Source organism: Apteryx mantelli, chromosome 31 (genome assembly GCF_036417845.1).
Source record: "Apteryx mantelli isolate bAptMan1 chromosome 31, bAptMan1.hap1, whole genome shotgun sequence".
NCBI lineage: Eukaryota > Metazoa > Chordata > Aves > Apterygiformes > Apterygidae > Apteryx > Apteryx mantelli.
In genome coordinates, this window is record NC_090008.1 from 72,046 (window position 1) to 84,715 (window position 12,670).

General features: G+C 38.5%; 1 protein-coding gene across 3 annotated transcripts; it reads left to right on the plus strand.

Annotated features, from left to right (window-relative positions):
- Nucleotides 1-6: 6 nt before the first annotated feature.
- RIT1 (Ras like without CAAX 1) lies at nt 7-6,666 on the plus strand. Of its 3 annotated transcripts, XM_067313271.1 has the most exons (6): nt 7-151; nt 242-370; nt 989-1,045; nt 2,057-2,130; nt 2,619-2,810; nt 3,844-6,666. In XM_067313271.1, the coding sequence occupies exons 2-6, from the start codon at nt 271-273 to the stop codon at nt 4,072-4,074; spliced, it is 654 nt and encodes a 217-aa protein (XP_067169372.1). In that variant the 5' UTR covers nt 7-151; nt 242-270; the 3' UTR covers nt 4,075-6,666. The 3 variants fall into 3 exon arrangements, with proteins under 3 accessions (XP_067169372.1, XP_067169373.1, XP_013810050.1); XM_067313272.1 differs by lacking the exon at nt 242-370; XM_013954596.2 differs by lacking the exons at nt 7-151; nt 242-370 and adding an exon at nt 636-727.
- The last annotated feature ends 6,004 nt before the right edge of the window (nt 6,667-12,670 follow it).

Consider the following 12,670-nt stretch of genomic DNA (forward strand, 5'->3'; position numbering starts at 1 on the left):
GCGGGAGCCGCCGCCATTTTGGTTTCGCTGCCTCGGCTCTGAGCAGGGCCGAAGCAGCCCCGAGGGGGTTGGTTCGGCTCCCGCCCTGGCCCCGTCCGCGTGCGGGCGGCCGGGAGGATGCGGCGCGGAGGAGTCTGACGTCCCTGCTGTGGTGAGGCCGGCGGGTGGTGCGTGCCGGCGGCGGGGCGGGGCCGAGCCGAGCGAGGGGCGGCTGCCGCTCACCCTCTTTTCTTCTGCTAAGCGGCGGCTGGTTCCCTCGGCGCTGAGGCGATGGACGCTGGAGCCCGCCCGGGCGGCGGCGGCGGCGCTCCGGGGCAATCCCGCGAGTACAAGCTGGTGATGCTGGGCGCCGGTGGTGTCGGCAAGAGCGGTGCGTGCGGCGCCCCCCGGTCAGGGCGGCGCGGTGGACGGGACGGGGCGGCGGGGGCTGGCGTGGGGCGTAGCGGCCCCACGGGGCGATCCGCCGCCTGAGGGGGGCCGCGAGGCGCGGCCGGCGCCGCTGCTCTGAGCTGCGGCGGCCGTTACACAGGGCTCGCTGGGACGGCCCTGAGGCCCCTTTCTGCCGCTCCCGGCGGTGCCGTCGCTTCCTCCTCAGCTGCGCTGAGCAGCCGGCGGGACTCCGCAGGTAGCCGGGGGCAGGAGCGCTGAAAAGAAACGTTCGTTAGCGAAACGTTTGTGCTCTGGTTTGTGCTCTGTTCTGGTCCCCCAGGGCTGTCTCGAGCGTGTGGTATGTCATCATCTTCCGCGTTTCCAGCTTTGTTTCTGAAACTCGTAGTGCTTTGTTGAGGGCAAGGGTATGCTTCTCAGTATTTCTAAGCGTTATTTCACCTATTATGTTTCTTTCTAGTCTTGTACTTAGTATGTTTTTTCTCTGTCAGCTTTATGTTTTAGCTGTTAGTGAAATAACATGCTTAAATATGTTGTGAACTGAACGTTGAGGTGATGGATGTTTGCCAAGACTGTAAGAGTCTTCAATTTTTGTTTCCAGCTATGACCATGCAGTTTATCAGTCACCGATTTCCAGAGGATCACGATCCCACAATTGGTGAGAAAAGTCTCTCTTTCCTGTTCCCTCCCTCTCCTAGCAGATTAAGCTGTTGTGGAATCTATTGCTTTAAAGTGCTTAATTTAAAGAAGGTCATAAATTTGGCTGTAAACCGAGGACTCAAAATTCCTTAGACTACTAATTTAAGGAGTTAGTAGTTCTGAGACTGCCTGAGGACCAAGAGGCTTATCCCGACTTTTAGATCTTTAGTGTTTTCCCCATCTAATATATAACTTATTTTATTCAGGGTATGTATTACCTGCATTTGTCTGTATGTTGGCAGACAAGGATTAAAACAAAACAAAACTACTGATAGGTAATTGTTGGTAGTCTGTTAAAAAAATCAGCTCTCTGTAGTGTAGATCAGTTCTCTGCTATACCTTACATTTGTCAGGCCAAAGTGTGCTCTGCGTTTGAGAAACTTTCAGTTGACTTGGAAGGGATGAAAATGCTCAGCTGCTTCCTGTATTGCTGCATATCTTCTGTGACCTGTTTTTTCAGCATCTCTAAAAGAAACCGTAACCGACAGTTACTCTTTCAAAGGAAAAGCAGGAAAAATAGCTAACTTCTTGTTGAAAAGCAGACTGTTTCAGTATGAGAGTATTGGTTTGGAGGGACAGAAAACTGTCTTACTTTTAAGAAATTGGCAGGTGGTGGTGGCCATTATAATTCTTTCCTTGAATCAGTGGGTATTTTCTGACTTTGAGAAAAATATAATGTTCTTACCTTGTGTTTTCCACAAAGGTGTGCAAGATTAAATTTATAGGATGTTTTCACTTGCCTGTCAGAAATAGCACGTGCAATAATTTTAGCAAACAGTTGGGTGGGATACTAAATCATACTTGAGCAATTATATTTCAATTTGTTGTAAATGAAGAACAGGCTGATTTAGTATAGTAAAATTACCAGATTAAGTGCTTTTTGTGTAACAATCTTTTCCTGTATTCATGATTAATGAGTAATGCAGTTGTATTCCAACTTTGTTCTTTCCTGTGGGTCATGAATTCACAGAGGACGCTTATAAAATACGAATACGCATTGATGATGAACCTGCAAATCTGGATATCTTGGACACTGCAGGACAGGTATGTGACTAATAAGAAGTGAATTGAGAGGGTTTTAGAAGTTTGTGGTCATGCATAGAGACAGAGATCTTATAACAGTATGCTGGTGTTTTCTTCTAAATGGGTTTTATGAGCTCTGTCATTTCTTGCATGTATCGTGTTGTTTATAGCATCTGCATCATACTCTCTATATCTAGGCAGCTCAAATGGTATCCTTTTTTCATATCCTGCTTTCTCCATTGCATCTTGTCATTCATGCTCTACAAACAATATATATTGCCTGAAAAATGACATAATTACATGATTTCTGTAGCAAGGGAAACTGAGCATTAATCTCAAATGTTTATAATATCTTGTCCCATATGTAACAGGACAAGAAGATAGATAACCATCTTGTTTACAAAGTTTCTGTCCAGCTGTTTTTGGAATGCATATTGTTTTTTTTTCTGTTGCGAGCAAATTAGAAGTCATTGTATTTGTGCAATTAAAACGTAATTGTCTGGTTTTAGGCAGAGTTTACAGCCATGAGAGACCAGTACATGAGGGCTGGCGAGGGTTTTATCATCTGTTACTCAATCACAGACCGACGCAGTTTCCATGAAGTGCGTGAGTTCAAACAGCTTATTTATCGTGTTCGGCGCACTGATGACACTCCTGCGGTCCTAGTGGGAAATAAATCTGATCTGACACAGCTGCGGCAGGTAAATGGCACAAAAATACAGTAATAAAAGAGGTTGTATTCCCTTTCTTAAATTTTGCATGTTTACTATGTAGTAAATTTAACTTAATAAAAGTACTTGTTGAATCTGTAATGTGTTGAATGAACAAATACATGTAGTAATTGCAAAAGTAAGGTCTTCAACCTGATGCTTTAGGTTTCCATTGTTTTTTTATATATATAATTCCTGAAAGACAATAGTATCTAATAAAGATTTAGCATCCCATAAGCCACTTGCAAATAGTGGTACAATTGAAATAGATGCAAGTGTGCTAAGAATAGAGGTATAATAATGAGGAACTCGGATAAGAAGGGACAGAAAGGAAGAGGAGATTCAGCTTAAAAAACAGTAACTACTGTCTGTGGGGAAACACAGTTTGAAGCAGAGCTTCACTGGAAGGAAAAGTGATCTGGAAAACAAGTTTCAGAGGTAGTGTTTGTATACCTGGAATTAGATGAATTTTCAGTGTGGGTCACAGCAGGAAAATTACAGTAGTTACAGTAGAACACCCATACTAACAGGTGTCGTGTATAAAATGGGTAGTCAGTGCTACTTTTGTATGACTTCAGTAAAATTCTTTCTTTGGAAAGGGTTTGCTCAGTTCTGGGAAGAAGCGTTTGACGAAAGCATTGGGTGCTGACCAGCAGAAGCAAACCCTTAATTGACCTAACTGACAACTGCTTGTGTTAGGGCTGAGGGCTGCTCAAAATTAAGCAGCCTCTAAATTAAGCTCCAAGGAAGTAATATTCTTTGAAGGGATGATGTTTTTTCATAAATGACCAGAGCTGCTCTGTTCAGAGAATCCTTACAAGTGTTTGCATTTCTAGAAAAGTGGTGAGTGCAGGAAAAAGAAAAATGGATTTGTAGAGAAAGATTTAGAGATCAGTGGAAGTGAGCTGTTCTGGAACTGGGAGGCTGCATGCACAATTATGGAGTAAGCAGGACAAGAAAGGTAAAGAAATAAACTTTGGGTTTTATGGCTTTGTTGACAAATACGAACTTTTTTTTTTAAAAGGTCTCCAAAGAAGAAGGCTCTGCTTTAGCACGAGAATTCAACTGCCCTTTTTTTGAAACTTCAGCTGCATACCGTTACTATATTGATGATGTATTTCACGCTCTTGTGCGAGAAATCCGTAGGAAAGAAAAAGAAGCAGTAATGGCAATGGAAAAAAAATCCAAACCTAAAAGCAGCATGTGGAAAAGACTAAAGTCACCATTTAGAAGGAAGAAGGATTCAGTCACTTGAACAGAGAGAGTTCTTCTGCAAAAGGAAACAAAATCTGTGAACAGCTATTTGTAACCAAAGCGATTTAGGGACAACATTTTGACAGGATGTTTTAAATCTGATGGGACTTTTATCAGGGAGAGCATAATATCTACCAATTACTTCTGTTTAAAATTATATTCCCTTAATTTTGGATCTTTTAACTCATGACACAGCAATGATTTTACTTTTATTTGTTGTTGTTTTTTGACTGGATCCAACAAATGTTACTCACATGTTGTTGGTTACAAATGCTGATAGATTTGTGTCCCTGCACTTTTGAACGTTTGTCTTTGGTCACTGCATACTGGAAGCTGAATTGTTTAAAATAGTGTTGAACTCCTTCCCAGCGTAACTTAATTCATTTTTTTTCCTAGTTGTTTGCACAACAAAATTTTGCTGCTTTTTGGAACAGTAACCCACATCACAAGAGACAGCTTGTCGAGGTCATGCTGAAAAGTAGTTTACAAAATGTGTGTCATGACTAACAGCCTAGGTTATATGTAGATGTCAGTGTAGAATTCTTGTGTTCTTATTGAATAGAATTTTTCCAACAAAAAGTAAGTAATGTGGAATATACAAGTTTATCTAAAATTATCAATGTTAATGCAGTGTTATAGTTGGGCTTCTAAACAAGTCAGAAAAAATAAGTTATGGTTCCTATGGCAGCTATTGCTTGGCAACAGTGCATGAATATGTAGTATTTTCCTACTGTATATAGCATTTATTGTGTTGCCATAGCGTGTGTGATATAATGACACTGTAGATGCGCTAGAAACTACAGCTTTGAATTTTCTGACTTGCTTGTTAAAATCATAGCTGTAATGGTGTGGTGGCTTATTTATTTACATTAAATTTTACATTATTTTCTTAAAGGAGCCAGTATCATTGTTAGGTAGAAATCTCTAATATAGTCATTTCAAATTACTCTGATAACTACTTTGTAAAGAAGATGACTGAAACTGAGTATTGCAGGTATTTGGCCCCAGAGTTAATATCCCTAATTCTGGTAAGATTCTTCCAGTACAGTTGTAAGAGCAGAACTGATGATACAGCTGAGGGAAACAATTAATTGGCCACAGTGACAGTCCTGACAGATATTCACATCTCTGACCTTACATGTGTATACATGTGCAGTCAGTGCACGTAGAGATTTTTCTTTATGCTTAGTAAATAATGGTTTGGTTAAGAAAGTGTTTTTGAGACAGACCCTCCACATATAGCAGATCTTTTATGCTTTGAGATGATACGTTGGCTCTAGAATTTAAATCCAGAGCTGGTGTCCAAATGCAAAAAGATCACCTGATGGAGAGGTGTTCTTTTTGATTTTGTTTTTTAATAGTACAACGAATCACAGTTAGGCAACTCAGAGATGGTTAAAACGACCAAAATTAAGTGCCTAGAATTTTTCAGTTTAAGAACAAAAGAGCTTAATTGACTCTAAATGGAATATAGCTTATGTTATTCTTTGATCATCCGTGTCAATGATTATGCTAATCTCACTGATATAGAAGTAAAATCTGTAATGTCAGTCTTAGCATGCTGCATATGATAGTGCAGTCAAAGTTCAAAATGAAGCTACTTAAGTTCATGTGTAAAAGGATTGAGCAGAAGAAGCAAGGATAGCAAATGTATAAACCGTTAGGCTTTCTTGCTAAACTCTGTCGTACATAGGATGCCACTGGAAATCCTAAGCCTGGTGGTGCTTCTAAGAATATTTTCTTTGTGTAAGATTAAAAACATTTTATAGCAAGAAATTTGGGGGGGGGGAGGGGTGTATATTCTTTATGTTACATTTGTACCTGAACTAAACATTTAAATTGGTTTCTGTTTCTCACTCCAAAGCTCCAGTGTTATGCTGCACTAGTCATAATTTCACAAACGCCAGTTGAAAAAGAGGTTAAGAATAATTTGGAATGTTTAGAATGTAAGACCTCTTTTAAAAGTAACTGTGTGAGCAGGTGTGCACATCTGTTCCATAGTTACTAGTTTAGAACTTAAAGCCCTACTAGTCATTCATTGTTGGATTAAGTGCTGTCTATAACTCATAGATAAAAATCCTAGGAGAACTATCTAACAGAAATTTTGAGCAGAAAGAGGGGACAGCAACTAATATGCTGCTCTAAAAGCAGTGGCTGATTATGTCGTTACAAAAATTATTCCAAACCAGCTTTCTGGAAATGTTGAACAGAGGCCCGATTATGATGACAAGTTTTCCCCATGTTTTTCCTTGATGCATTATTTTAACATATTATGTTAGTCAATTACCTACATCTGCAGTTTTCAGATAATAAGAAAAGATAATCTGCCAGCAGCACCGAAAGCTGTATGGGACTAATATTTATTTTCACCTTTAAATAACTGGTATCTGTGCCTTACATTATTCCTTCAATGCAGTTAAGTGTTTACTGATGCCCTTTGTGAGCCTGTTGCTTACAGAATTTTTAAATCAGAACAGCAGCGAGCACTTTTTTTTTACGCAGTGTTATTCAAGAAGAGTTTTATTTTTGTTGTATATAAATTTGTATGCAGAATTATTGTTTTATTTGACACAATATAGAATTTTTAATACAACTATTTGCATTTGATGTTTTAATCCTTGGTGCCTAGCATGATGGGTAGAAAGCCTTTCAGCCTGAGAGCGCCGAAGAAGGACACTTCATGGTATGTTTGCAATTTATTCTGGAAAATGCTTATCTTGCTAGCTGGATGCTCCAAAAAGGAGTTGATAATTCAGATTAAATTTAAGCAGTGCAAAGCTTAAAAAAAATCTATGATGCAGGTATGGTGCTAAATCATTTAAATATGATCTAGACATTTTGTAACTGTATTACTTTACATTCATATGCTCTGCGTAAGGTGTTGACTTTCATAGTTTCTATTATGAGGGGGAAAACAGCAATTGAATGAGTTAAGTGTCTAAATCTTTCTCCAGATACTTTGAGACTGGGTCACTGGAAAAAGTAATCCTGTTGTGTTTGCCACTGTCTCAGTTTCTCTGTGAATTGGTTGTTTATATTTTATTATTTTATACTAATAGGAGCAACTCTTTTGAAACCCCTGTTGGGATGTTGGGATATGTGATACTCCTTTTTCTCCCCCCACCCCTCCCCACCGCTGCAAGATATTTATGCTGTAGATGAATATGCACCATAACTCTTGATTTATGACAAATGGAAGGCTCCTGTAGTCACTCTTGTTGATTTATAGGGGATCTCTCCTTGCAGGATTCTTTGGATGATGATCTGGTGGTAGAGGTGCAGAGTGTTCTAGCTTATCCTTCTGCAAACAGCATAAATGTCTTGTAGTGTGTTTGCAAGACGTTTGGAGGCAACTTCCCCAACTACCATCTGTTGTAACCACGTCTTCCAGGAATCATCTCATTGTTCATGACAGTAATTTAGGTGTGCTTTTTTTTTTTTTAATCTGCAGAGAAATACTTAGATTGTAGTGGTTGTGGCAGTAACATCACTAATCTGGTTTAAAACTGTAGCTATTTTGCTGGAGTAATTTTTTTCTTCTGTTATGTATAGGTAAGTTGGCAGATAAATCTTCCCTCATTTGATAGCATGATACATGTTATGTTATTTGCTTGCTTGCGCTTTCATGAGAAAGCCTATTGGATTATAATTTCCACTAAATGCAAGATTCCTAGAAAGTTAACTCTCTCACATATTGTTCATCAAGTTCTCCAGATGATAGACTCGAATCATATAAATGGCACATAGGTGTTGACGTGGTTCTACCTTCATTATTGTTCACTTATGGAAAAGAACATCTTTGTCTGTCACACCTGGCTGAAGGTTAGGAATGAGTTTAAAGCACACTTTAAAAACTGTTTAAAAACAGGAAATTTTGAAAAACTAGGATTTAGCAACAACTTAGTAGACCTGCAGAATGTTTCTAGCAACCTACAATGACTTCAGGATGTTTTCTAAGTGGTGGTAGGTAATAGGCATAGGTAAGGTTACATTCTTCCTGTATGCATTACTGGGCAGTTTTCATGCAGTCATTTAACAGTGTAGCTCCTTTTTAAGCCTACTATGAAATGCTGTAGATATGTCTAGCTTTAATACTTTTAAAGCCATGCTACATCACTACTTGCTCCATTTTACAGACTATTTAAGAATATATTGTACGACACCGACTCAACTATGTGCTCTTAGGGCTTACCAGTAGCTTGTTCCATTGTGAAGTGTCACCTTGCTCATGCCCCTTTTGGGTTTTATCACTTTCCAGAGCTGAGAACATTCTTTCTTATTCCCTGATAGCTTTGCTTCTTTAAGAGTCATCAGTGAGAGACAAAATATTCAAATACAATTTACCAACTATCTCGGCATTATCAATGTGCCTGCTTAGTCCTTCAATACATTCTGTGTAAAGTTCTGAGACATGACTTCCTTCTTCTAAAGCTATGCTGTCATTTATCCTGCTGTTGCTACTGTTGTTTACTCTGGATTGGGCCAGTTCATCTCAAGTGCTTTGTCCAGTTGCTAAATCAGCAACATACATCAGATAGTATATGAATCAAATAGAGCTATTTAGCAGAGTATAATCTCAAAAGGTGGCCAAAGTGAACACACTAAAATGTATTCAGTGATGGGTAGCAGTTCATGAATAGTTTTGTTAAGTTCCTGTCATATTCTCCATAACTATGGGAAGTATTTAGTCAAAAAGACAAGGCTACCCTTGGATATTTTTTTAGCTATGTGGCTTTCAAATGTAGGCCTAAACAAATTACTTTGCAAGCATTCATACTGAAAAATCAGAAGCACAGAGGTACTGCGGTAGGATCTACAGATGAATTAGGTAAAAATTTCTAATTATCTTGTTAGAAGCAGATGACTGTGAAGTTTTTAGGGTTGTGCCCCTGGATATTTAGAAGCAGCTTAAGAATTGTTTCCAGTGGTGACCCCCTTTTTAAAGAGCAAAAATAAATCTATGTAATGAATAAATTACCACCACTGCAATCTCATAACTCTTTCTCCAATGTGTTTGTTCAATGGCCACTTGTCTCTCATCTTAATGGTTACAGGAGTATTTTTGTATAAAAGCTTATCATAATGGACACTTTAAATAAAGACGACCTTATAGACTAAAGAAGTCAGTACCATTGCATACTGGTTGCCTCACAGTGTCCAAAAGTTCAAATAGGTGTTAAAGGTATCTTGCATGGGAACAGAGAGAGAGGTTTTCAGTATTTCATCTCCCCGAGGTCAGGCTCCAAGGTTTTTAAGGTGGTCATTATCAAGATCTGCTCACAAAAACCTTCTCTATCACCAGTAACAAAGAAATCTGAGCTCAGAAGGGTCTAACACTCTGCCATAGGCTCTGTGTGTGTGTGCACACACTTTTGAATTTTTTAAGCAAATTTTTTGAATTTTTGGGCAAATTTTGCTGCTTACTGCCCCCTTCAAGTGTAGTAAACAAAAAACTGATGTATACTGTAGTCTGATAGAGATTTAGTTTGCTTGTTTTAATTACAGGAATATGAAACCATAACAACTTCCTGTTGTTAATATAGGTCAGTCTTTTGCTGACATAACAGTATGCTGTTTATCAAAATGCAAAATTGGTAAATTTTAAAATACATGGAGGTTAATTAGATGTAACTGTAAGAACTGGAAAAAAAAAACTGCCAAAGTTTCTGCTGCAATAATGCAGCGATACTTTCAATCTCAAGACTGGAAGAATGAAACAAAATACTACACACAAAATGGATCATTATGTTACTTATTTGGGTCGTGGGCACCTTGCTGACATGCTTGTATTCCTCCTCCTCCCCCCCCCCCCCCCAGTCTCTTTTACACCTGTACAAAGCTAGTTGTAAGTCAGCTTACAAGATTTGAGGTAAATGCTCTTGATCTGTTTACTTTTTCTTCAGTGCAAGTCATCTGTGTTCTGGGTGGCACTTTGTCACAGCAAATGAGTGAAATGGAACATTTCACTCAGCATTGCCTGAGATCATTTATTCCAATGAGACTGCGCAGTAAATTCACAGAAGATGCACAAAAAGCACGTGGCTTTAATTTGCACAGCTAAACCACTAGATGGCCTACAGTGGAAGAAATAATCAACATTAATTTGGATGAAAAGCTTAAATCCAACAAATACTTCTTTGCCAATAGTCAGCTTTTAAGTCCTAGGCATAACTTGAATGCCATATGAAGAAGGAAACCCTAGAAATACCCCCCCCCCCAAAAAAAAAAGGAAAGAAAGTAGTATTAAAAAACAGTAGAGTTGAGAAACTTTGCCTTAGGATGACAAAGTTTATGAAAAGGCAAAAAAAAATGTAGAGCTTATTACATGACCTAAAGATAAGCATATGCATAAGCATGGTCTCACTAACATGCATGAGCCCAATAAAGCCCTACTGCCCTGAGATCCCAAAGAACACTTGGGTGAATTTGCTTTAATGTTTTTATCTTGCTTTTTTTTTTCTGTCTTACAAAGAAGAAGCTGCAACTCTTGAAGTTAGGATAAGAAAAAAGGTAGAATAGTTCTCCTCTGGAGTTTTCTTTCTTGTGATTAGGATATTGGAGTTGCTTGGAAATACTAATATTCTACAGAGAATATTGGTAATAACAATAAGAATCTCTGTGGATTGGGGGTGGCCAAGATCTTGATTCAATCTGGTGGCATCCAATATTGTTAGATGTCACTCTATACAGACTTTCTGTTAGATTTTTCTGCCTTGGCTGTGCAGCTCTTGTGTAAGGGCATCTTTTCTGTTCACTCTTTTTACATTTTTTCCTATGATTCCTAGACTGCTTTTTCATCAGACCTGTTACAGCTATGTTACTGTAAGAAGAAAACATTTTTTTTTTAACAATCAAGAAAAGTCGTTGGTTCCAAACCTTGCACTTGCATGTGTTAAATACTTCCCTTGCATTTGTTTAAATGTGGTACATTTGAAAGCATCAGCACAGTCTTTGTACTGCAATGTGTGGTAACACGTTAATTTTTCTCCTGTTTACACTTCCAGTGTTCCTTTCAGAGACCTAAATATATATTTTAAGGTATGACATACATATTTTTTTTTAACTATAAGAAAATCTTAACATGCAGAACCCAGTGTTGTAATTTATTCCTTTAATGGTTTAATACTGTGAGGCACTTAGACTAAATCTTGCTTTGCTGAACTCCTACTCTAAGTCTTAGCTTTCATCAGCAGGAAGGAATCAGACAAGCTTTTACACTTCAGTTTTCTGAATGCAACCTAAAATCTGAATTTTTATGTATTGATATTAACATTCTGCTAGGGACCAAAAACTAAGATGGTGAACTCTGTGATGAGTTGCACTTGTTGTTTTAATTAAAAGTCAAGGTTATGTTAATTGGATGTTCCCCAAATAATCTTGCCTGTGGTTTTCATTCTTTTCTGTGTGAATCTGTCCAGACCTTCCCCTGTCCTAACTGAAATTAATATGTCCCGAGTACTTTGCAACACAGAATATACCTTACCTTTCTGAGACCACACATGTATGCATAGCATTTCCTTATCTCCCTACATCTTCTGTTCCAGGAGTGTAGGGAAGAGTGATGGTTGAGGAATATGCCCCACGGTTGTTGAGATACTGTCACTTATTTTGGCTGCATTTTTTTAATGTTTTTCCTACAGCCGACTGCTTTTCATTAGTGATAATGGGATGTCTGTAGGTGGCTATGGAGTCCTTTGAGATGACTTTGAGGACTAGATGGATTAATATACTGATGTATGTGATACAACGGTTCTGTGTTGATGTAGAGTCTAAAACAGTATATAGGCCCTTATGTGTTGGAAAGAAGGAAGGACTGTTGTGCAATACAGTAGAGGTAAAGGGTTTTTGGTTTTTATATGATAGCTCTTTCAATATTGCTAGCTGCTATGACTTTTGAGCTTTTTTTTTGGCATTGTAATACAGTACAGTTTGCTGTTGTTACTGGTAAAATGCATTGTCAATTATTAATTTGCATTAATGAGCACGGCAATATAAGTATCTGGAATCTATCCAGGGTATTAAACTATTTCACGAACTGTAGCTATGATATCCTGAGAGCGTCTGTGTTTTAACAGTAACACTCTTATTTGGGTCTGAATAAACTCAGAGGAGAAAGGCTAAGGAAGTGATTGAGATACAACTAAGGAGAGTTTTTGCCTGGAATGTTCCTCCTTGCATACATTAAGGAAATCTCTCAATTTTAAGAATGAAGAAACTGTAACAAATGGAACAAATTCTAAATTTGCTGAAAACTAAGCCAAATCAAACTTCTGTAATGCCTGCCTTCTTGCTGCCCTCTCTCCCTTTTTCTTTTCCTGGCCTTTCCCTTTCTGTCCTTTCCTTACATTCTCCTACTTATTCCTTGCTAATTTTTTCCTTTCCTCCATGTTTCCTGTTTGGTCTGACAGAGAAAGTACCTTCTCAAGAATCACATACCTACTGCAGCATAGAAAAAAGAAATAGTCATTCAAACAAAGCACTTGGGGAAAAAAAATCTAAACATTTGTTATATTATAGACCTACTGTGTGCACACATTGTACTTTCATGGTATTGTAAGTTTTGAGAGACTAGTTTAAATAGTTTTTATTTAGAGAAG